This window comes from Diaphorina citri, unplaced genomic scaffold (assembly GCF_000475195.1).
Source record: "Diaphorina citri unplaced genomic scaffold, Diaci psyllid genome assembly version 1.1 scaffold511, whole genome shotgun sequence".
Classification (NCBI taxonomy): Eukaryota; Metazoa; Arthropoda; class Insecta; order Hemiptera; family Psyllidae; genus Diaphorina; species Diaphorina citri.
Genome location: NW_007377945.1, coordinates 155,221 through 176,597, shown reverse-complemented (window position 1 = coordinate 176,597; position 21,377 = coordinate 155,221). Strand labels below are relative to the sequence as shown.

Sequence of the window (21,377 nt, the reverse complement as noted above, 5' to 3'; positions counted from 1 at the left end):
TGAACCAATTGAGATAACCGGTCAGACGGAGGACAAGGTTCAACAACATTGCAGGAACTTTGAAGTGTGATTGCCATCGGGTGGTGTCCATCATAGTACAGCTGACTATAAAGAAGAAAAATTACAGTATTTACAGTAATGTTTTTGAACTGTTACCCCCTCTTAAACACCATTGTCCTGATGGTAATTCTGTCGTCTTTTTCCGTAACTCCTGATCAGTTTATCTGAGAATCATAAAATTTGGGAAGCATGTTTGACACCTAAAGGTATATTAGTTTTTGGGATCAAATGATATTATAGAGACTTGAAGTGTGGTGTATTCACTATTTTTCTGATTGTGGTGTACCTATCCACAACAATGACCATAGACCCGGGACCATCAACACCTGCTGAGAAAATCAACCCTTGCACCAGTGTGCCCATAGAGCCTAGGATTTGGGGGCTACGTTGTGGACGTCTGCTAAGGCTGAACAACTGGGACCTAAGACTTAGAGGAAGAATAAAGACCTAAGACCTAGGGCATACAATCACTTACCTGATAATGAGTCTGTACAATGCTTCTTGTCGCCTCAATACCTCCGCACTGGACTTCTGTTCATTTTGTTCGGACATTTTAATATCGGAACTAGGTACTTATTCAGCAATCAGTAGGACAAAGATGGGTTCTTGTTTTAAAAGGAAGAAGTTTCGACGGACCGACCTCTTTACGCTTCGCGCAGTCGATGTATTATTACTATTATTGTTAACAGTTTTATTATAGCACGCAGTCGATGTAGGGTAGTCGATGGCAAAATTTTTACTCCGGCAAATTTTTAAAAATTCGCGGCAACCTTTGTTTACAAACAAAAGTGCGCATGCGCTCTTAAAATTTGCAGAAAGGTCCGTTTACAAATTACTTTGGCTCCACTTTTTCGTAGTGCGCTTTCACATTATCCAATGAATTTTTACCTCCTTGATTTTTCCGAAGTTGAACGATTCCGACCGAACAAGCACGGTTTCAAAATCAAAACAAAAATCCGTTGGTTTTCTTGAAAATGATGAAAATCTTGATAAATTTTTCCATTTTCCATTGAATTTTTCTTTGTTTTTCTCATTGAAATTACCAATATTACCATTTAATTTGACAAAAAGAAGAGTATCTTCTATATTCTGTCTCTTACCACCGGACGCTCTCAATCGAAACCGATCAAGGATTAAAAACATCAAAATACATTACTCCACTTGACTCAAGCTCACTGTAGCTGTGAGGTTCTTCAATTCTCAGAAATGATTTCCTCATGTAAGTATACTTACCTTTTAATACGGTTAAATTAAGACCTAAGGGCACGGTTAATCTTTTGCCATGCAGAAGGTCCCTAGTTTGATCCCCACTATTGGTGAAAAAATGTGGACTTGGTACAACCACTACCACACTTCTATTTCAACTACAAAAAAAAGTATCTTACCAAAAGGGGAAGTATTGTGTCCCTCTTTCCCATCTGATGAGAGACAGACCATAGGATGGACATGCTAAGACACAGACTTGTTCATCAGTACCAAATAAATCAGGTGGCATAACACTCATATAATGTCCAAGCTTCAATCCTTGCTTGAGTTAAACCAATACTTTGTTTCCTCGTTACAGATGAATCGGACTTGATGGGCTGGAATAGTCCATCCAATAACTCAACTGCACCAAAGAGTAATGGAAATCTACATGAACCACTGCTACCGACAATCAATGTTCAGAGTCCTTGTACAATAAATAACCCATTTGATGCCGTATGTGATAAAATCAACAGTGAGATTCAGAATCCATTTGATGACATTTGCTCACTTGTTATGATGCAAACTCAGAAACAATCTAAGCGAGAAGAAAATGAAATGAATCTACTGAATATGACAATGATCTGTAACTCGGTAAGACATGAGCTTTGATTATTATTTATTGATGTAGAGGACAGGGCTAGTCCATTCCATTGAGGCCAGTATAAACTCCATTTAAGTTTCAGACTTGGTTGAAATTTTTGGAATTTTTAAAAATCAACCCATCAAATTGCATAATCCAAGAGTTAAACTTGAACTCACTTTGTGGCCCCCGGACTGAAATCAACTCTTCTAGTTAATCAAATTTGGGCAACTAGAAGATAAGCAACATTTCATGAAGGTATAGGATACCTAATGCACTTGGCACTTCTTGGCCAGGGAGTTTTTCTCCATCTTTCAACTTTTAATAATCTCTTTATTTTGAAAAACTTCAGTAACAAATTGCCTTGTTTGTAATTGCCTCAATCTGTTTTCCATTTTTTTCCACAGAAGGAAGATCTGCAAAACAAAAGCCCAAACACTTCTACACTGAGTGAAAATGATATTCTGAATGTTTCATCTCTCGATGACAATCTTCTCAACATTAGTAAAGAAGAGAACATGATTGAAGAAATGGGACTTATGAATATTAACGGAGAAAAGAAGATGGATAATAATAATTTTCTCAGTCAGTCTCAATGTGATTATAGTCAGGCCAAGTAAGTATATCTTGATAATTTTAATTGTTTTAATACAAACTGTATTTCTACAAGGTGACTCAGCATTACCTGACAGTTTTTAAAATGATGCTACACGTTCAATTTTCAAGATAAAAGAGTGATACTTATTTTAAATATCACTCTTTTATATATATAACAAAAAAAAATAATAATAAATAAATAAATGAAAGATAACAAAATAAGGTTTACTTTTTGGAGCATTTTGTTTGTGATGGTGATCTGGTGTGGAAGACAATGCTAGCCGAAAAATCGCCCTCATTTTGAAAACACTCAAAATTCGACATACTGTCTCTAGCACTTCCTGGACTATAGCACGAATTTATCAATGAAAAGTACCAGTGAACTCATCCAGAATCCTTGTCTTGTAAATATAGATCTTGTTTTTAACGTATTTCCATATAAAAAAAAGGTAGCACGAGCTAGGATCAGTTGAGGAGGGAGGAAAATCAAGATGGGTGCAAAACTTCCTCTGAGCATTAGTCAAAAATTCACTACTCTTAAGAAATGCCACCACTGCGAAAGCTCGATGTTACGGGGTCCACGTTTACATTGTAACAAAACCTTATTTTGTTTTGAACTCAGTGATGTTCATTTCAACAAGCTATGGCAAGTTATAACAAAGTTATGGGCAAAGCGAATTCGTCAGGTAACGCTGGGTCACCCTGTATTATATCTAGATTTTCCCCACTGTGAAAAGCAGCTCTTTATTTGCAGCTAAATCTGCGCAGTTATCCTCACGAGATTTAGTGCATCTTGAAATAACCAGCAGCAAGGGATGTCTCAAAGAGTCACTCACTCAAACACCAAGACCCACCATAGACATAAGACAATGTTTAGTTCAGTGTTGCATAAATAAAATAAATTTAATAATTTGTCAGGATAGTACAGTTCTTTTCTCATGGTACATTCAGATTTTTTTCCTGTTTAATAATTTTGCATTGTTTTTTTTTAGCACATCCACAACCACACCAACCAGTCCTTGTTTTCAAGAGTTATGTTCAAAGTTAGAGAATTCTTTCAATGAATCTAAATCCATGTACGAGAAAGAGGAAAAGATTCTGACTGCATTCAAACGGAGGAGTGCTGAATTCTTTAGTAAACATGAGAGAGAAGAAGAACAGCAAGCTCAACAGGTGAGAAAGAGTTGGAAAACAGGATTCTTTAATAGATATCAAGAGATTGAGATATTATTATTATTATTATTATTTTTTAAATTAATTTTTAAGTGTTTTAACACTGAAATTAGGTAATTTTCAGTGTTTAAGCAATGGTACAACGCCCAAAAATGAACCCTCACTAGATTAATGAGGGACTGTACTAACTGCCTACTAACCGAAAAAGTCGTAGATATTGAAAAAAAGTTCAGAGTGTCAATCCGTTTATATGAGTCGTACTTTTTTTTTCCCTAAAATCATACCAGGCCATGTCCACACCGGCACGCGTTTGTTCCAAGACCGCTCTGAAACCTCTGGACTCACCCTCAATCCGACTTAGAACCAACAGTAAAGTCCTAGCCACCAATACAAGATCTACCACGGGAGTTAAACCTAGACAGGGTCCAATGAAAGCTGTGGCACCGCTCAAGAGTATGATCAAATCTAGCAACGTACTACCTGGTGAGTTATACAGGGTGTTTTTTTTTTTTCTAGCTGGGGACCTTAAACAGGGAGTAGACCAGCTTGGTCTGACTGGGGGGCTTTGAACAGGGAGGGTGCCAGCCCGAAATTTCCCTTACTGAAGAAATAAAGGTTGAGTGCGAAGGGCATCCACTCGTAAAAAGCAATCACCCTAGGACTGATTGAGAGGCTGACGAACAACGCCGACCCCGTCTGAACACGGGGAAAGGCGAAGGAGAAGATTTAATAAAAAATAATTGATTTAATTTTTCCTTCACAGGTAAATTGGACTTGGGAGAAAGCAAAGGTCAAGCTAAGCCTTCAGCTATGTACAAGAGTTCCTATCATAAGAGTCCCATCAAACAACTAGTTCTCAGAGTAAGTTTTCAATGATCATTATAATAATTTCGAATAAAAAACATATTGATACTTTATCCACTGTCTGTAATGCATAATACTCCGCAAAATCATAAAAAAATTGCTATAAATCCAGGGATTGAACCAGACCTACATGAAGTCATGAGAAAACGGAGTTTGAGTGTTTTTTTTTCCCCCAAGTCATCTTTAATACTAGCTGTGAGTACCTATAAAATTGCTAGCATTTTGTCCTGACACGCAACAAAACACCCGTGAAAAAAAGTCATTCCACATCCTGATTCAAAATGGCGGCCCCTTAAAATATCTTAAATGCCCCCCTTTATTTCTCTTCCAGTCAAAAAGCACCAGTTCAGTACCTCCCCTAGCCTCTTCCACGCCAGAGAAACTCGTCCACCATTCCTTCACCTCCACCTCTCCTATCCACACATCCAACACTATCAAACCTTCCTCATCCTCTCCTCAATCTAATCTGACAGCAGGTGTTAAACCTCGCAAACATATCTTCACTTCTCCACTGAAAACTGGACCTTCCCCACTAAAAACGGGCCCTTCTCCACTTAAATCCACCTCGTCCAATATTGGAGGTGGTATACCGCGCAACCATTCCTTCTCCTCTTCATCTCCACTAAAGACGGGACCATCTCCACTAAAGACGACTAGTGCTAATGTTGAAGGAGCTAAGCAGCGTAGTAGCTCCCTGAGTAGACTGAGACCGCCTAGTGCTGTTGGATCTAAGGTAAGATTTAAGATTGATTTTTTACTTTCCTTATCCTATAGGAAGGAAAGTAATGTATTTCTTTATGTGAGGGCAGCCCTTCTCCTTTTTTTCCGCTTTTTTCCGTGTTCAGACCGAATCGGCGTTTTTCGTCAGACTCTCAATCAGCCCTGGGCTGATATTTGCTTTTGGCTTCAAAAAATTTACGAGTGGATGCCCTCTGTACTCAATCATGGCTATTTCTTTAGCAAGGGAAATTTCAGGCTGGCATCCTCCGATGATTTGATATCTGTAATGATTTGAATACTGGAGGGAAAATATTGAAGAAAAAATAATATAATAATAGACTCTTGAGTGAAAAGTAACCACTAGGTAAGGTTAACACCGGAGACGTTCTCTACCACCTAACCCTTCCCTTCTATTATTACTTATGTGATCAAATTCAATTGCACACAAAATTCCTTCCCTCGACTGGGCTTTGAACTCACACCCTCCTGTTTACCACGCGAGTGTCTTGACCACTACGCCACCGAAGCACCAATGACATATCTGTATTGGTTATCGCGTGACCTTGAACACTATCAACTCCTGATAACCGGTTCTGTAGTTAAAATTCAACTCACTATCAATATTCCTTCTCTATCCTACTCTAGCCAGTGCTAGACCTCGCATCTCTGTCTTTCTCTACACTGCGCATGTAATAATTGTATAGTCTGTGTCATTTAGCTTGGGAATGTGACAAGACTCAAACTATGAGAATCAATCAAATGCTTGTATTATACGTCAAAGGGGGATATTTCTTAGAAATTTCTGTCAATCTCGAATAAATCTGTAGGGGAAAAAGCTGAACTTCAGTGTACCTATAACTGCTAGGTTTTTAGAAATTGGTTTTACACGCCATTCGACGACAAGCTATAACCCATCTCCAGAACCACAACACCTAGTTTACTCATATTAACTTATTAGCCTGACTTTAGCGTTATGACCGCTTTATCTTTAGATAGCTCCATCAGTGTCGAAATTGTCATCCTATACTAGACAGACTATAATCTGTGTTGAGTTTGTCAATGTTAATATGTAGTAGCGGTAACTTTTGAAATGATGGGTTAGGTAGACAGTAAACCACTAAAAATCTGGTGTGAACATCACACGACTTACCTTATCCTACTGAATGATGCTTATTTGGGTGTTCTCCTAACCCAACTTTTACAATATCTCTAACCGTATAGTCGGTATAGTTGAAAACCGCCAAAAAGCGGTCAAAATACCGCCGACCGTAGCACCTATCTCAACTAAACGTTTTGTGTTAGAAAAATTTTCAAAAAAAAAGTTCAATTTTTGGACACTTTTTAATGATCCCTCATTACACGGGGAGTATTTCAAGATAGGAAATTTTTGGTCGAAAATTGGCCGCCGTAGGCGGCTCAGGCTCGGGACTTAGAAAAAATTTCATTTTTTTTTTTTTTTTTTTCAAATACGTATTCCGCAAATGTAATAGAAAGTCGTGTGATGTTCACACCAGATTTTTATTCTCTCTAATAACTATTGGACAGGATCTTGTATATTAACATTTTTGATGAAGTATATACATGACGGCATAAGTCTGTCTGACTAGCTTGGGAATTCAAACAGTGAGTATTTTAGGGAGCCTGAAATTTTAGGGAGCCAAAGGTTGAGTGCGAAGGGAATCCACATGTAAAATTTTGTAGCCAAAACCATAATGTCAGCCCAAAGCAATCACCCCACGGCTGATTGAGAGGCTGACGAAAAATGTCGACCCCATCTGAACACGGGGAAAGGCGAAGAAGAAATAACGACAAAGGTTATGTTAAATAATCTTCTGGTACCTTGGTGTTTTGATCGTACAAATCAGTAAGTACACGCGTTTTATAATACAATAAAATATGTAAAATATATTTACTCCTTTATTTTACAATCGATAAATTACTTACAAATAATTACATAATACACACGTAAACTTTAGAATCATATTTACCTAGCTTGCTATGGAGGTAATCCATTGACAAAAGGTAAAGATAAGTGGAAGAGGAAGAACAAAGCTTAAACAGAATCCGATTTGATCATATACAGATTGCACAAATGCACAGTCAATCCTTCCAGATAATTTTACAAAGCTGTGAACTAATATCCCAATGTTTTAAACCTACAAATCTCCTGCTTGGTTAGTGTTTAGATGGGTGACTTAGATGGATCCCATAGCTACAATTATATTGGATAGCGCAGTGCGGGCATCGCTTTCCTTGAATACTTGCAGCACTTTCATAGCTTGTTGTGAATGTTGCTTCTGTAGTTGTTTCGTAAGTCGCATACCTGGACCTGAAAATAGAAAAGACAATGAAATTAAAAATAAAAGAATTCTACTTATCAAGAAACAATGAAATATAAATGAAACTCAAGAATGAACTAATAAAGAAGATGAAGAAAATTTAAGAAGAAAAATAATTAAGAAGAATTCCCTAAAAGTACTCTAGTACTTAAAGGGATTTATTCCAAAAGAACATTTTATTGTTAATGTGATATAAAATAAACTTCAATATTATTATTAATGTTATTAGGAAATTTCAAAATTCCAGGCCAAAAAATAACAATCATGGTCTAATCTTAATTTAAGATTTTAAGGAACCATCACCGCTAGAGAAAATGGGATTTTTTTTTTTCTTTTCTTTGCCATGACTGCTGAAGCTGCTTCTACTGACTACTACAGCAGAAACGAAATTTATTTTAATATTATGTTTGAACATTCTGAATCTCCTTCACAGTCTTTTCTTTATGTATCCCTCTAAGTACTTGTGTACTTTTAGGGACGATTTTTCTTATTATGGTTATTCTGTTTCTATTTACCTTTGCTGACAATATTGTACACTTTCTTATAGTCAATATTGGTGACGGATTCCGTGCCCTTGTTGATTTCATTGAGCAGTTCATCCGATTTCTCCTGTTCTAAATGAAACATAACGGGGGCGGATGTCAGGTTGAAGATGGTACCTGAAAATGAAAGGCATATAACAATAATTTATAATGAATAGCATGAGACGATGAAGAAAAGAAAAATAGATATCTAGAATATTCGTTCTCCAGATTATGCCCAAAACGGGGTAATTTTGGAGGATATCAAAGGAAAAAAAAAAAAAAAAAAAACCCAATTTATCCCCAAAAAGGGGAATTTTTGGGGGAAATAAAAAAAAAAAAAAAAAAAAAAAAAAAACGATTTTTACCACTTATTTATACGTACAAGTAGTTCTTAAAAAGTCCTATAAAAAAAAATAAAAAGGGGGGAAAGTTTAGGTACTAACCTGGGGCGTAGTTGGAAGTGAAAGGTTCCAAATCGAGACAGGCTTGCCAGGCAAGCGCCAAGTGTTTACCAAACTGGTAGCCCTGCTCTTGTAACTCCGCGTCTGAAATATAATAGAATCAGATTCAATACTAGAGGCAGAAGCAAAGGCCAATAGATAGGACAAGCTCGAGAATTTAAAGAAAAACGAAGCAATCAGTACTAGGTAAAATTCTACAGACGTGATTATTTCAATAATAATTGTTTGAGCTCTCCAGTTTACCAGGCAAACGCATTGGTTGCTTCACCACCGAAGCAGGTTACTAACACTGTCGACCTATGTTTCCACAAATTTAAAATCTTGCCTAACAAGGCACATCAACAGTAGTAACACGTTAAGGCCAATTGGGCCAGTTGAAATCCCAGCGAAAAGGCAAGCCTTATGTCACCGCGACCTGGTTAGATCTTTTGTGACAAATGACCTTAGCAGAGCAGCTAAAGGGCTACCTCTCATATGCCAAATAAAGAGCATTTCCCATTTTTTCTATCCAAAATGATCTCTTACCTTGTCCAGCTAGCTTGAGTGTTCCCTTGCATGATTTGCCGAGTAAACTACCCGCAGACAGTACATTCCGAGTAGTCCAATCAGCCAGGGCCGGAGTCATGGGCAGTTCATCTAAACTCTCCATAATCTGGTTAGAATCATCAGGGCTGGTCTTGGTAGTGAGGAACTGAGGGGGCAGGGGATTGTTCTGAAGGTCACGACGCCCTGAGGGGGAAATTAGTGGAAAAATTAGGTTCTGACTTCAGTGGTGGTGTCACCCTTGGAGTTAATTTTTTTCAATATGTGAAGATTTTGCCATTTGCTAGAGAATGCCTTTGACATTCAAATCGCCTAGTGTTTACCTCAAGAGTTCGACCACAGTTCCCCTTGGCTATAAATCCTATTGCCTCAAGAACTGCACTACTGGGACTGTTAAAAATATTTGTTCAATAACCAAATTGAATTTTAATAGTTGTTCCCTTATTGTGCGGCTATCTGCTGGCAATTGCATCAAAAAAGCAAAGTCGTGTCTTACCTAGAAACTCGCTCTCGGTCAAATCCCGTACAGCCCCACTCATCAGCTCCACCAGATGTTGGTTACGCAACGCTGCCAGTTCGCTACAGGAATTACTCAGCAGATAATCTCCACTCAGCAGGGCTATCTTGTTGCCAAACGTCATATCGTTAAGTACCACGGGCTCGGAATATAAGCCTGGGGTAATGTTCACTATGCCCTTGTGTACGAGATGAGAGGTTCGGATCATTTCCGTAACTTCCGCAAGAGCGCGCTGTGAGTGTAAAACGCCTGCTGCCTTGTCCTCTTCCATTTCGTCTACATTGAGATGACCTTGGGGAGAGAAGAGGAAGAATTTGTTTGGGAATTATTTAAGGTGAGAGACTAGAGAGCCTCTTCACAACTTTTATGGGTATTGCAACATTACTAAGTGTTCATTGTAAATTGAACCGAATGGTTTTCAAATGACCCATCCCGAGTACACGTTAATTTGAGCTTCAATAAAAATTAGGTCGTTTAAAAAGCATCTTGTATGCATGCCCATCAGCTCATTAAGTCGGAAAAATAATGGAAGCCCGGTAGACTGCAAGGACTCTTCAGTCCTATTCGGGCAGGATAAGGCTGAAGGGTTGTGGATAGCTACAAATGAAGTTCGCATCGCCAACTGTCGACACGGACAGTGATCTTAAGAAGAAGAAGAAGAAGGACTAAAGGCCGTGCTACTCACCTGCCGCTTTGGATATAAGAAGCACAATCAGTCCCCAGGCTTGCATATTGTTTCTCCCATTGTAGAGCAAACTCTTCGCCGTCTTGAGCAGCGGATGATTAGAACCCACCAGTTTGCGTAAATGTAGCGCAACATTGGCTATCTCGTCGCTTAGCAACCAGCGCAAACTGAGGAACGAGGTCGGATAGCCGACGATCTTCTCGGCTTCGGAAACCGCTCGGTTCCAGTCGGGTCTATTCGTGTTTGAACTCGGCACGGTGTGAGTGGGTGTGAACTTGGCAGCGGAAGAGCTCTCAGTCGTGGTCGAGACGGCGGAGGAGGAGGATCGACACAGCGCGCTCTGGTGAGCGAGGATGCAAGGAGGGAGGGATTGGCGAGCGAGAAGAGATTTGGATGTGGAGCGAAGAAGTTTGGATGCCATTCTTTTGGGTTGCGCTGAGCTGCTATGTGAGTTTCTTTTGGTCTGAAACAGATGGGAATAGGAAATTCGGTAATGGTTGAAGGTCGATTTCTAACCAAACTTGCCTGCATCGCACATTTACGTTACATTGAAATGGTCTTTTCTGACGAAATTCCTGTATGCCGAGTCCAGTATGTAGGACTGTTGCATTCTGCATCGGACGGAAATTGTTTGTTGACCAAACGATAGTTTGTTTTTGTTATAGCTATCGGACATTTTATAGGGAAGTGCGAAATTTCACTAACTATTAGTTATGTCATCATGTAGACGTCGCGTCGCCTGAAGTGAAAAGATTTACTAATAGAACAGTTAAAACAACCTGACTCAAGAAACCCCGTGGCAGGTGTCCACATTCATTGAAAATGATAGTAAGTAATAACGATAAATAGATAGAGGTACAATTTGCAACGAGTAATAGACTCGTAACTCGTAAACTTGGCAAACTCAGTAGTTTCTGCCTTGCAGAAATTGTCGTTAAGGTCTTCCAACGCTTCATGTACGCAATAATGATAGATATTACCAATATTACAATGTACGTAATGGTTATGATTGATTATTAATGATATTGTATAATTACGGATCACGTAATGGCATGGTATCATCATTAGGTTGTTCGGTCACGTAAAATCCTAGGAAGTATTATCAGCACGAAGTGGACACATTTGTTTCTTGTTGTCTAGGATAGGACTTCCGGTTTCCTAAAGCGAAATCAAAGCCAGAGTCATTTGTAATCTGTCCTTAGTGTTTGTTCATAGGTGTCAAAACATCTCGATGTGCATTTATTGTGTAATGAGACTAATGAGAATGGATACTTAAGTAGAATATTGATCTTACAGTTATTTAGTGAAATGTAGAACTCACTCGGAAAATGGAAAATCCCCGATCGGGTCCAAAATGTGACAAACGAATTCTCTTTTTATGTTCAATATGCTTGCCAAATTTCATCAAAATGGGAGAAACCATTCGAGAGTTATCGTGGTTCACACACACGCGAACAACCAACTTCAAAGACCACTGAGGTTGATTCCCTTTCTTCAATCTTGCTTTTTGGCGTCTAAAATCGATCCAAAGCCCCCGAAGTTATATAGACCACCTGAATAATGTTCTCAATACACCGTATACGTGATACAATGTCACCCTATCAACTTGAACTCGAGTAAAGTTCTTTAGAGAAACTCTTCTGTTCATACTCGTAATATGAGAAGTTGACGAATGTAAAATGTAAGGAAAAAAAAACTAAAGCATGACATTTCATTTTGCGGTGGTGACCATAAGTCCATTTCGATTGTGACCTTATCTTGGGTCAGGGTAAACCAGACAGTATAGCTAATGGTTATTACTAATTCCTACTTTGTCAATGTTAATATACGAGTCGTAGCTTGGTCTGGTTGTCAACTCTTTTAGTTTTACACCTTCGATTCTCGATATTTATAAATTTCGATTTTGGAAATCCCCATACGCTTTGTCTTCAGGACATACCTTGGTATGTACTGTGACGTAGGAATGTACAGAACTTGGTACATATGTAGATACTAAATGTGGTGACGTACATAGGTATGCGTCTCAAAATTCAAACTTTACACTTGACATTTCGCAAAATTGACGTCACGCTATTAATGGTTATAACGAGGTTTTTCTTCTTTATAGTTTATAGTATTTACGAATATCGAAGTTTTTAGGTACCTAGGTATATTTCGCATGAATGTAATCAAAGAACATTGTGAATTGTGACGAGCTTGATGCCAAAAACAATTAGAATTCCTACTATGTCAGTATGTTGTAGTTTGTAATCATTGTTTATTTTACGAGTTCCACGTAAACTACACGAATTCATCTCAGGAATTTCATTAATATTTCATCTCATGGTTGTAGTGCGATACGCCTTATGCCTTCAAACCTCTCCAACTTTCTTAAAATCATTCTCCTATTCTCCAACCAAGTCTGAACTTCAAATACCATCAAACCATGAATTTTGTGTTGATTAAATTCAGATTAGGATATGGTGTTCTCTATTTAACAGTTCAAGCGATTGTTGTTCGAGATATTCAAAAACTGATCGGTGAATTGGACCAACAAGCTAGACATCACTTTCTTCTGGAAAGTATTTTTTTTTTTTTTCTCTCTCTTCAAACTCAATCTTTCCTCATTCTTCTAAATTAATCGAAATTCTTTATTCTTCGGAAGGGAGGAAACCAATTCGGTCCCAAAACCTGTTTTCTGCTACCAATTGGGTCCCGGGATGAGAGGGTCTAAGTACCAATTGGGTCCCACACATAAATTGATAGGTACCTGATTTTTTTCCTTCTTTCTATCAAAACATCACAAGCACAATGTTCTTAGAGCTGAATCTTCCCAGTCTAAAACTTTAGAGTGATCGCTACCAAAAGAACTGGCACAAATGAGCAGTGGCAGTGACCAGTGTTATTATAGGGTTAGGTTAATCGCAAAAAGGAGTTTTCACAATTGGAGCAGTGATTACTGATTAGTGTTATTATAGGGTTCGGTTGAACACAAGAAGGAGCTTTCTTTTTCACCGTGATAGCTTCTGAATAAGTACCGAAAATTTTGGTGATTGTATTGAAAAATCTCGGAAAATTATGATATATTAAGTACGAATAAAGCAGAATCATTTCTTCTACTTGGGAACAAGAGAAAAAAGATCGTTGTATTAATGTCAAAAATTAAAACTCTTATTTATTTCATCCAAGTCATTACAGGTATACGGGACCCAATTGGTAGTCGACTACCTTATGAAAAAGGTCATGGGACCGAATTGGCGTTCTTCCCTTCTGAATATTGTTTTTGAGAAAGTGTGTTTCGATTTTTTTATCCTATTCCCATTTAACGCATAAGTCTGGCTGAGGGACTATAAACAGAGAGTAGATCAGCGTCTAGCTAGGGGACTATAAACAGGGAGTAGACTAGTCCAAATTTCCTCACGCTCTATCAATAGCGAAGGTGAGGCGAAGGGCATCCCACTCGGAAAAGTTTGTTTAGCCAAAACCAGTTGGCCTCAAAGCGATCACTCTAAAGCTGATTGAAAGGGCCGACGACAAACGCCGACCTCATCTGAACATGGGAAAAGGCGAAGAAGAAGACTTCCCATTTAACGCATACCAAGAACCCGCCTCCTGGCTAAAGTCTTTGGTTTTTGTCAATGAAAGTTCAAGTGATGATGGATTCAATATTTTGTGGTGAAGATTTTGCTGTTAGGGAATGTCTTTGACATTGAATTCGCCTAGTGGTCTAGTAGTTCTCACGATGAGTACTCTATGAAGGAATTTTTTATTGGCCTTCCTGTGATTCTATCATCGCTGCTGCAATTTGAAACACATTCATATGAATCCAAAACCTTAGAAAAAGCACTACTGGGACTTAAAAGCGTCTTGGGGGCCAGCCTAGTTAGCTTGCCTTGTAAGCGCTAGGTCGCGGGATTTCTCGCCTGGGCCAGATTTATCCTGAACGGATAAGATTCGTTCTCAGAATGGGTGGCTTTTTCCCATCCTGTCTTCCTTTTCTCTTCGATTTGGGGACCATAAGACCTCGGCAATCACATTTCCCTCTATCAAACCTCTTTGATATTGAGATCTTCAACATCGGGAAACTTGGGATTGATGTGAACATTCTAACGTCGAACCGAACAAGTTCTTCACAGAAGTTTGGTACATAGCATAGGTTCATTCTACGTGTATCATTCACAACTATTGCACCAACAATTTCTAATTTCATAGAAAGACCACCATAAGAATAGTGAAAGGACATGGTTATTTGGTTAATGAAGTAAAAGTATTTTGCTTAGTTTTTGTGCATCATGACAATGTAGGTAACAGTGGTATAGCTTTACAAACCCATGTTGTTTTGTGGTTAGTATGGTGGTCTTCGGACTTGAAGGTTGATGGTTCAAGTCCTAGTTAGGTAAGAAAAGTCAGCGCAGTGTACCTACTGATTAGAGAACGACTTATTTTATGACAACTTGGATAACCATTCATGCTTAGCCCGAGCATGAGTTGTCTTTTATTTACTTTTCTCACAAGTTGTTTTGATTCAGGAATCTCTGAACTTAGTATTTATACTAAAAATCTTTGAGCTGTGTCGACTATGTGTGGACACAGCTTAAGGCAGACGAAAGAACGAAAAAACTTCACAGTTACACACCTTTATTTGATCTCCAAAAACACTGACAGAAGAAATCCTTGAAAGGATTCGGTTTATTTTATTCCGTTTCAAGAATAAATTCTTTGTTGCATCTTTGAGCTGGAACTTTTTTCGGGTCACTTATTTGGGAACACAAAAAATGGAAAGAACAAGAACAACTTTCAATTTAAGGCACTACTTATTAAACTAGATAAAACATGAAACACTAAATGTGTTGAAAGGTTGAAACTGATAATTGATGAAATAAAAAGTAAAAACAAATAAATGTGACTGAATAACAACAGTAATAAAATAAAAACAAAATTAATAAAACGATTTAAGTATTTTCAATTTAATAAAAATAAAAACGAAAAAATCTCACACTCGCACTTTTTCACGATTCAAAAGGCTAATCGCGCGGCAGATTAAAAAGTCGAATTTCTACTTGAAAACGATATATCCTAAGTCGTACACGTAATGTCTATGAACATAATAGACCAGATCGTAAAAAGTCTGTGGGTACAAGATTACGGATTACATAGTTTTACGAGAAGTACAGGTCTGTGTTTCAATGAAAGAGAAACTCGGACCAACACAACCAACTCTTTCAAGTCGCTTTTACTTTCCTTGTACTCAGTATGTGAAGAATAGTATAGTGTACCTTAGAACAGTAAAGTACAGGAGAGTTGTCGATTTTTTCGAAGTCAAGGTTGCTACCTACTCAATTGTCCTCGTGAGACTGCGGGCACTCCGTACTTCAACCACAGATCCGAAAAAACTTCGACTCCGCCAGGAATCGAACTCAAGACCTCGGGTTTGAGGTTCAAAATAAAAAGGAAATCTTTGACTCAGGCGTGAGTTTTACCTGGGACTTTCGGTGTGTAAGACTGATGTGAGGTTGACCTTCTTTGGTCTATTGGTAATTTTATCATCCAAAACATCAGAGGATCAAGCAACAATCGAAGGACGAAACATTTTAGACAAGCAAAATCGTGTGCTGTTCACACCAGATTTTTTTTTTTAGATAACTTGTCGACGTTGATCCAAGGTAAAGAGTTTCGTAGTCTCAGCAAGATCTATTATAACACAGGATACATACTATCAAGGATACTATAGACATGCTATGGATGGCATGCTAGTGTGTGGCATGTTAATCATGACGTATTACGAGTGTATAATGAAATGACTTCTCTTTAGACCAGAGTTCTTCAACATACCAACATATGAACATACAAGTGGAATGGAATCTCTCATCAGAATGTTTTATATGAAATCGAATTTTTGCAGTAGGGAAAAAGTGAACCAGCCTCGGGCGGTGGTGTAGTGGCCAAGATCCTCGCCTGGTAATCTTGGGGCCGGGGGTTCAATCCTAGTCGAGATATGGACTTTTATCAACATTATTGGAGTTTTTGACAATGCATTATTCGGACAGTGCAAATGAACACTATTTTTAAGTTTTGAAATTTTATCGGAGGTAGAATGAATGGGTTCTAAGAAGAGAGAGAGACAGAGAGAGTTATGCAGATGGTCCATGGGCCAGTGAAATTTCGTGATAAAGAGAGATAGATAGTGGTCGAAAACAGGAATAACTGACGAGCAAAATATTCTTCAGACTTTAAATGTGTTTGTTGTTTTACATCAAACGTTGCACAAGTAATTGACGTTTCATCAAAAGGACAAACTATTAGGAGGGGGATTGTGAAAAATGAAAAAACTCACTCGGCGCGATTGGGTCCTGCGAAATCAAATTTCCCCACATTTGATTAAAAATATTAAGCGATCGGAAAGCCTGGTAAGACTCCCGACCCCAGAACTTCACTGTATCTTGGGCACTGATAGCCAAGAACATGGAGCTACAGCAGGTATTGTGAGGTCTCTAGGTATTGAAAATATTTCGGTATCTGAACATTCTCAATTCTGGCCTAAGAAGTGAAAGTGAACCGTTCCGAGGACAAGCCACCATGAGAACTAGTAGAGATGTTTTCTAGTCACTCTAGAGGCAAAATGAGTTCAGGCGAGAATGTGATGAGGTTTTCGTCACTGTCGAGGCAAAACGGGTGAATAAGTCATGTTACGGTAGCTAAGGGAAAAGGGTCCAGGACTGTAAGGGATGCCCGATTTTTCGGGAATTTTCTTTGAGCAAAGGGATTTGACTTAGGTTGAACTTGACTTTTAAAATAGAGAGAAGTACAGAGTGATCTTGATGAATTGTCGGATTAGAACCAAAGTTGGTGGTTCGGCGTGCTCCGTCGGTTTCGTAGGTATACTCGTAAGTAGTGGGCAATAGGAGGGAGGTATAGGGTATGGAAAAAGGAGGTATATGCAACAAGTCATGTGATGAGGTTTTCGTCTCTGTTGAAGCAAAACGGGTGACCCACAACCATAATGATAACAAATTGAACTTTCTGTCTGCTGTTACACTTGATTGAATTTTTCTAGTCTTATGAAATTTGTTTGCCCACCAATATTCACGTTGACTCCCATGAATGAATGCATATGAAATTATGAAACACGCCATGAGTTATTTATCTAAAGAAAAAGTCCAATTGGAATGTGTTGTTTTTTCTTTTTTCAGGCCAGATTCAACTTCAGTCATGAGGAGAAGGAAAATATTTCTGCCAATTATGCTCTGTAGAGGAGATGTCAAAAGGACTCAATGATGACTTAAATTAAATATCAGAGTCCCTGATAGCTCAATACTTCATGAAATATAGCTCCATAAATTAAAATCACCTTTACTGCCATTAGATATTTTTAGAAACCCCTGATATTTTTTCAAGTTATTTTGAATGGGGTACAAAATGTTGGAAACTACAAAAACAGCAAAACAATGTAGAATTTTTCTTCTTTTTATTTGTATCACTCTGAATTTTAAAGTTGTCTCATATAATTTTTACTTTCTATTACTAAAGTATTTTCAATTGATAAATAGACAATATTTTCCTCTCTTTCTGGTGTTTTTTTAATTGACCAAAATTTAAATGGAAAGATTTTTTATTTATATTTCTTCTTGTCTGTTTCAAGAAAGATGGCTAGGGTTGGAATCGAACCCATGACCTAGGAGGTGCAGAGTGCTAGTACAACGCGCTAACGGCTGGCCCTTACGACGATAAGTGAAAATTTTTTTTTTTTTTTTTTTTTTTTTTTTTTTTTTTTTTTTTTTTTTTTTCATTTTACTTGAGAAATACTTGTAGGCAGGGCAAAGAGCCCCACACCTAGGTGTAATTTCATCTGTAGATAATTATTATAAAGCAATTTTAGAAAAATTGTGTTGTTATTGCAACTGTTCTATTTAGGTAACCAAACATTATTGAGGTTGATATTGATAAATTATAATGCAGGGAGAAAATTTTGTCTTGAAAAAATATATGGATCAAAGTTTTAAAAAGAAAACTTGTGTCTTTTTTATCAACTCTAGAGACTTGCCAGTTTACCTCACAAAGCCAAGTGGGCAACTAACTATGCCAATAATAGTTTGTCTTGTTCTTCTTCTTCTTTGCTTTTTCCAGTGTACATACAGGGTCGGGGTTCAGCCTCTCAAACAGCCCTTACTAGGGTGATTGCTTTGGGCTGACATTTGGTCTTTACTACAAATTTTATGAGTGAATGCCCTTTGCACTGAACCTTTGATATTTCTTTAGTAAGGGAAATTCAGGCTGGTATATTCCCTGTTTAATATCCCCCAGCCAGACATCCAATAATAATTAGTATCAATGTAAAAAAAAAAGCAATTTGGTAAGCTTCAAAACAATGATAGTGGAGTACACGAAACCAATGTTGAGTAGCTAGGCAACTCTTAAAAGAACCCTAACACACTAAATAAAGCCCCAAAAAATCATTTTTCCCTTTCTAAAGAAACAGCAACGAGTTCTACTGGGGAAAAAAAATGTAGCCAAAACAAAATGTCAGTGAAAAGCAATCAGTGCTCAAGCATCCTATAGGGCTAATTGAGAGGCTGAAAGAAAGAGAGAAAAAAAAGTAAAAAGCTGACCCCATCTGAACATGGGAAAAGGCAAAGAAGGAGAGTTGAACCTGAGGCTGTGTTTATGTACAGGGCTGAGATAGGCCATCGTCGGCCTTTTTGCGTGTAAAGTTGGCAGGAAATTTGAATTTTTGATTTTTTTTCCGCAACTTGTACAATCTGAATTCATTTTTTACTTTTTATCTTTAGTTTGCATGTTTATATTATACTTTTCATTTATATCAGCTATTAAAAACGAGCAAATTACAAAGCAAACAAAAATAAATATAAAATGAATTTTAAAAATTGCCGCCGGGACAGCTATCTCACGTCGTCTGAGCTCATCCTAGCCCGTTACATAAACACACTGAGAATCTCCCACATGCAAGGTGGTGCTATAGGTACCTAATAAACCATACTTGAGACTGCCAAACAAGTTCTTCAGCTTTCAAGGGGGCCCTTAGAATTTTATTTTAAAAACTTTGTAATGAGTAACTTTAGGAACAGACAAACATGGCCTGTAATAAAAGGTTGAGAATGGTTGATCCATTGCATAACTTTTCCATGGAGTGGGTAGGTGTTTTGTGAAATGGGCCTGAGGCATCACCTCCAATATTGGACTTTCAAACTTACCAATATCAGACTCCTTTGCTTGCAAACATTTTTTTCTGAACACTGGAACTCTGCAATATTGATATATTGGATTCTGGATACCACTAAAGTCCAAGAAGAAGTACAAGAATGGGGAAAATGGAAAATCTTTAACGTAACTCCAATTTTCTCTTCTTTTTCACAACATTTTGCTATTTCTGTTGGATCTAGCACAGGGGAGCGTGTTGAGGACGAGATTTTTCGAGAAAAATCCCATGACAACAGTAGGGGGATGGGATTTTATTTTTCATAAAACGTCCCTTTCCCACCATAAATTCTTTGTTTATTTTTGACTTGTAATTTTATTTTCTGTTTGTCAAGACCTCACAACTTTTGAAGAATTTGAAGTAAAATTTCGTTTTTCGTAGATACTTACCTAATAGGTAATTAGTTTTCTCAACCTCTTTTTATTCTTGCGCTAATTCAAGTCACAAGTGAGTGTTTCTGTTACCACTATAAAGTACCTACTCTTTTTTGTCTACTGTCATCAAGTCAGTAGTCAGTGTCAGTGTCTCTATAGTCCCTGCTGGATTGCCTTGTTTGAGATATCTAACGTGTGTCTGTGTTGGTACGAGATCAGTTCAAGGAAGATGAAGCTGTGTGAGTTCTGTGGAAAGCTAATGGAGGTGTCAAATCTGAGTTGACATCACAAGCTTTGTTCTATGAAGCCTCCCTCTGACCTCTGATGAAAATGAAACTGTGAGTAAATTCACTTGCAATGAATGTGGGAAATCTTTTTCAAGAAAGGACAACCCCAAAAGACACTCCAATTCTTGTCAAAGTGTATCCTTGAAGAAAAACAAACATCCCTGTAATTTCTCCGGCTGCTCTGTCCTGTTTTCCACTCAAATTGATTTGATAGACCATAATGGTTGAAATGCATCAGTCGTCTTCTATTCAATCTTGTCAGTTCAAAGAGTTCAACAACCCATTTTGAGCTCCAGCTCCAGAGGCCATCAGGGCCGAAAGTCTAAATTTCATTTTTGGGTCTGAATTTTAATATGAACAATCTACTATATTCTGTGCAAAAGTTTCCTTTTTTTACAAATAATACATACTTAAGTTGACTAACTTTTTATTTTTAATTGTCAATAAAAGACAATAAATACAGCTCCTCTGTATTTATTGTCTTTTATTAAAGTTGAAAATAATAAATTTTGTGAGGTAAGTCTCTGATTCTAAATGTAAGTTTAAATGATACCTTTCTGCGATAGGAAGATTACACAATTTTACAAATACATTCATAATGTTCAGTATGATAGTCTTGGATTGAGCATTTTAAGTGGTGAAATCCATGGGAAGTATAATAGTATATCTTGTGATGTGTCTATTTTCTTGATTACAATTCTTGGATGTATTTCCTTTGAATACTGGTCCATCTGTGTATTTTTGAATGACAAACATCACTTTTTACTTTCTATTACTACAGTATAGCGGAGCTATACTAGTAATGAAAGTATTGTTTCTCTTCTATTTTTTCTTTGTATTTTTCAATTTCTAAGTTGGACTTCTATCTCCATATTTTTCAGTTACTTCTCTAAATCTTATTACTATTTTTTATACATAACAAAACCTTTCTTAATAGATCCTTAATGTGTTTAAAAATACCTATATTTATTTATGTTTTCATTTCCAATTTATGTTTCCAATTTATGTTGTCCAATTTATTTATGTTTCCATTTCCAATAATTATATTATTAGTTCCTCCTCTTTATGTTTGTTAGAGGACGACAATAAAAATCCCATGTAATTTCACTCGTCCTCAGGGTATTTTTTTTAATGGTGGGATTTATAGCAAAATTCCCACAAAAATCTCGTCCTCAACACGCTCCCCTGTGCCAGATCCTATTTCTGTTGCAT

At 37.6% G+C, this 21,377-nt stretch overlaps 2 protein-coding genes across 4 annotated transcripts; one reads left to right on the top strand and one right to left on the bottom strand.

Moving 5' to 3' along the window:
• Positions 1 to 1,028: 1,028 nt before the first annotated feature.
• Positions 1,029 to 17,841, top strand: LOC103509568 (histone H3.v1-like). 2 transcript variants are annotated; one of them, XM_008474192.3, is made up of 8 exons: positions 1,029 to 1,279; positions 1,625 to 1,899; positions 2,296 to 2,504; positions 3,478 to 3,658; positions 3,946 to 4,141; positions 4,422 to 4,519; positions 4,854 to 5,255; positions 17,481 to 17,841. In XM_008474192.3, the coding sequence occupies exons 1-8, from the start codon at positions 1,267 to 1,269 to the stop codon at positions 17,538 to 17,540; spliced, it is 1,434 nt and encodes a 477-aa protein (XP_008472414.1). In that variant the 5' UTR covers positions 1,029 to 1,266; the 3' UTR covers positions 17,541 to 17,841. The 2 variants fall into 2 exon arrangements, with proteins under 2 accessions (XP_008472414.1, XP_008472415.1); XM_008474193.3 differs by lacking the exons at positions 1,029 to 1,279; positions 1,625 to 1,899 and adding an exon at positions 1,945 to 2,146.
• LOC103509567 (decaprenyl-diphosphate synthase subunit 2) lies at positions 7,155 to 19,692 on the bottom strand. Of its 2 annotated transcripts, none has more exons than XM_008474190.3 (7): positions 19,500 to 19,692; positions 10,312 to 10,774; positions 9,606 to 9,917; positions 9,092 to 9,295; positions 8,549 to 8,650; positions 8,097 to 8,240; positions 7,155 to 7,571 (listed from the first exon to the last, which is right to left on the bottom strand). In XM_008474190.3, exons 2-7 carry the CDS (start codon positions 10,730 to 10,732, stop codon positions 7,438 to 7,440), a joined length of 1,317 nt encoding a protein of 438 aa, XP_008472412.1. In that variant the 5' UTR covers positions 10,733 to 10,774; positions 19,500 to 19,692; the 3' UTR covers positions 7,155 to 7,437. The 2 variants fall into 2 exon arrangements, with proteins under 2 accessions (XP_008472412.1, XP_008472413.1); XM_008474191.3 differs by lacking the exon at positions 19,500 to 19,692 and adding an exon at positions 14,927 to 15,141.
• Between the last annotated feature and the right edge of the window lie 1,685 nt (positions 19,693 to 21,377).

Coding starts and splice junctions, on each gene's coding strand:
- LOC103509567 (XM_008474190.3), bottom strand. CDS start 10,732: ATGGCATCCAAACTTCTTCGCTCCACATCCAAATCTCTTCTCGCTCGC. Junction 9,296..9,605: donor GACCGAGAGCGAGTTTCTAG/GTAAGACACGAC, acceptor TTTCCCCCTCAG/GGCGTCGTGACCTTCAGAAC. Junction 8,651..9,091: donor ACTCAAGCTAGCTGGACAAG/GTAAGAGATCAT, acceptor ATTATATTTCAG/ACGCGGAGTTACAAGAGCAG.
- LOC103509568 (XM_008474192.3), top strand. Junction 4,142..4,421: donor ATCTAGCAACGTACTACCTG/GTGAGTTATACA, acceptor TTTCCTTCACAG/GTAAATTGGACTTGGGAGAA. Junction 4,520..4,853: donor TCAAACAACTAGTTCTCAGA/GTAAGTTTTCAA, acceptor TTTCTCTTCCAG/TCAAAAAGCACCAGTTCAGT.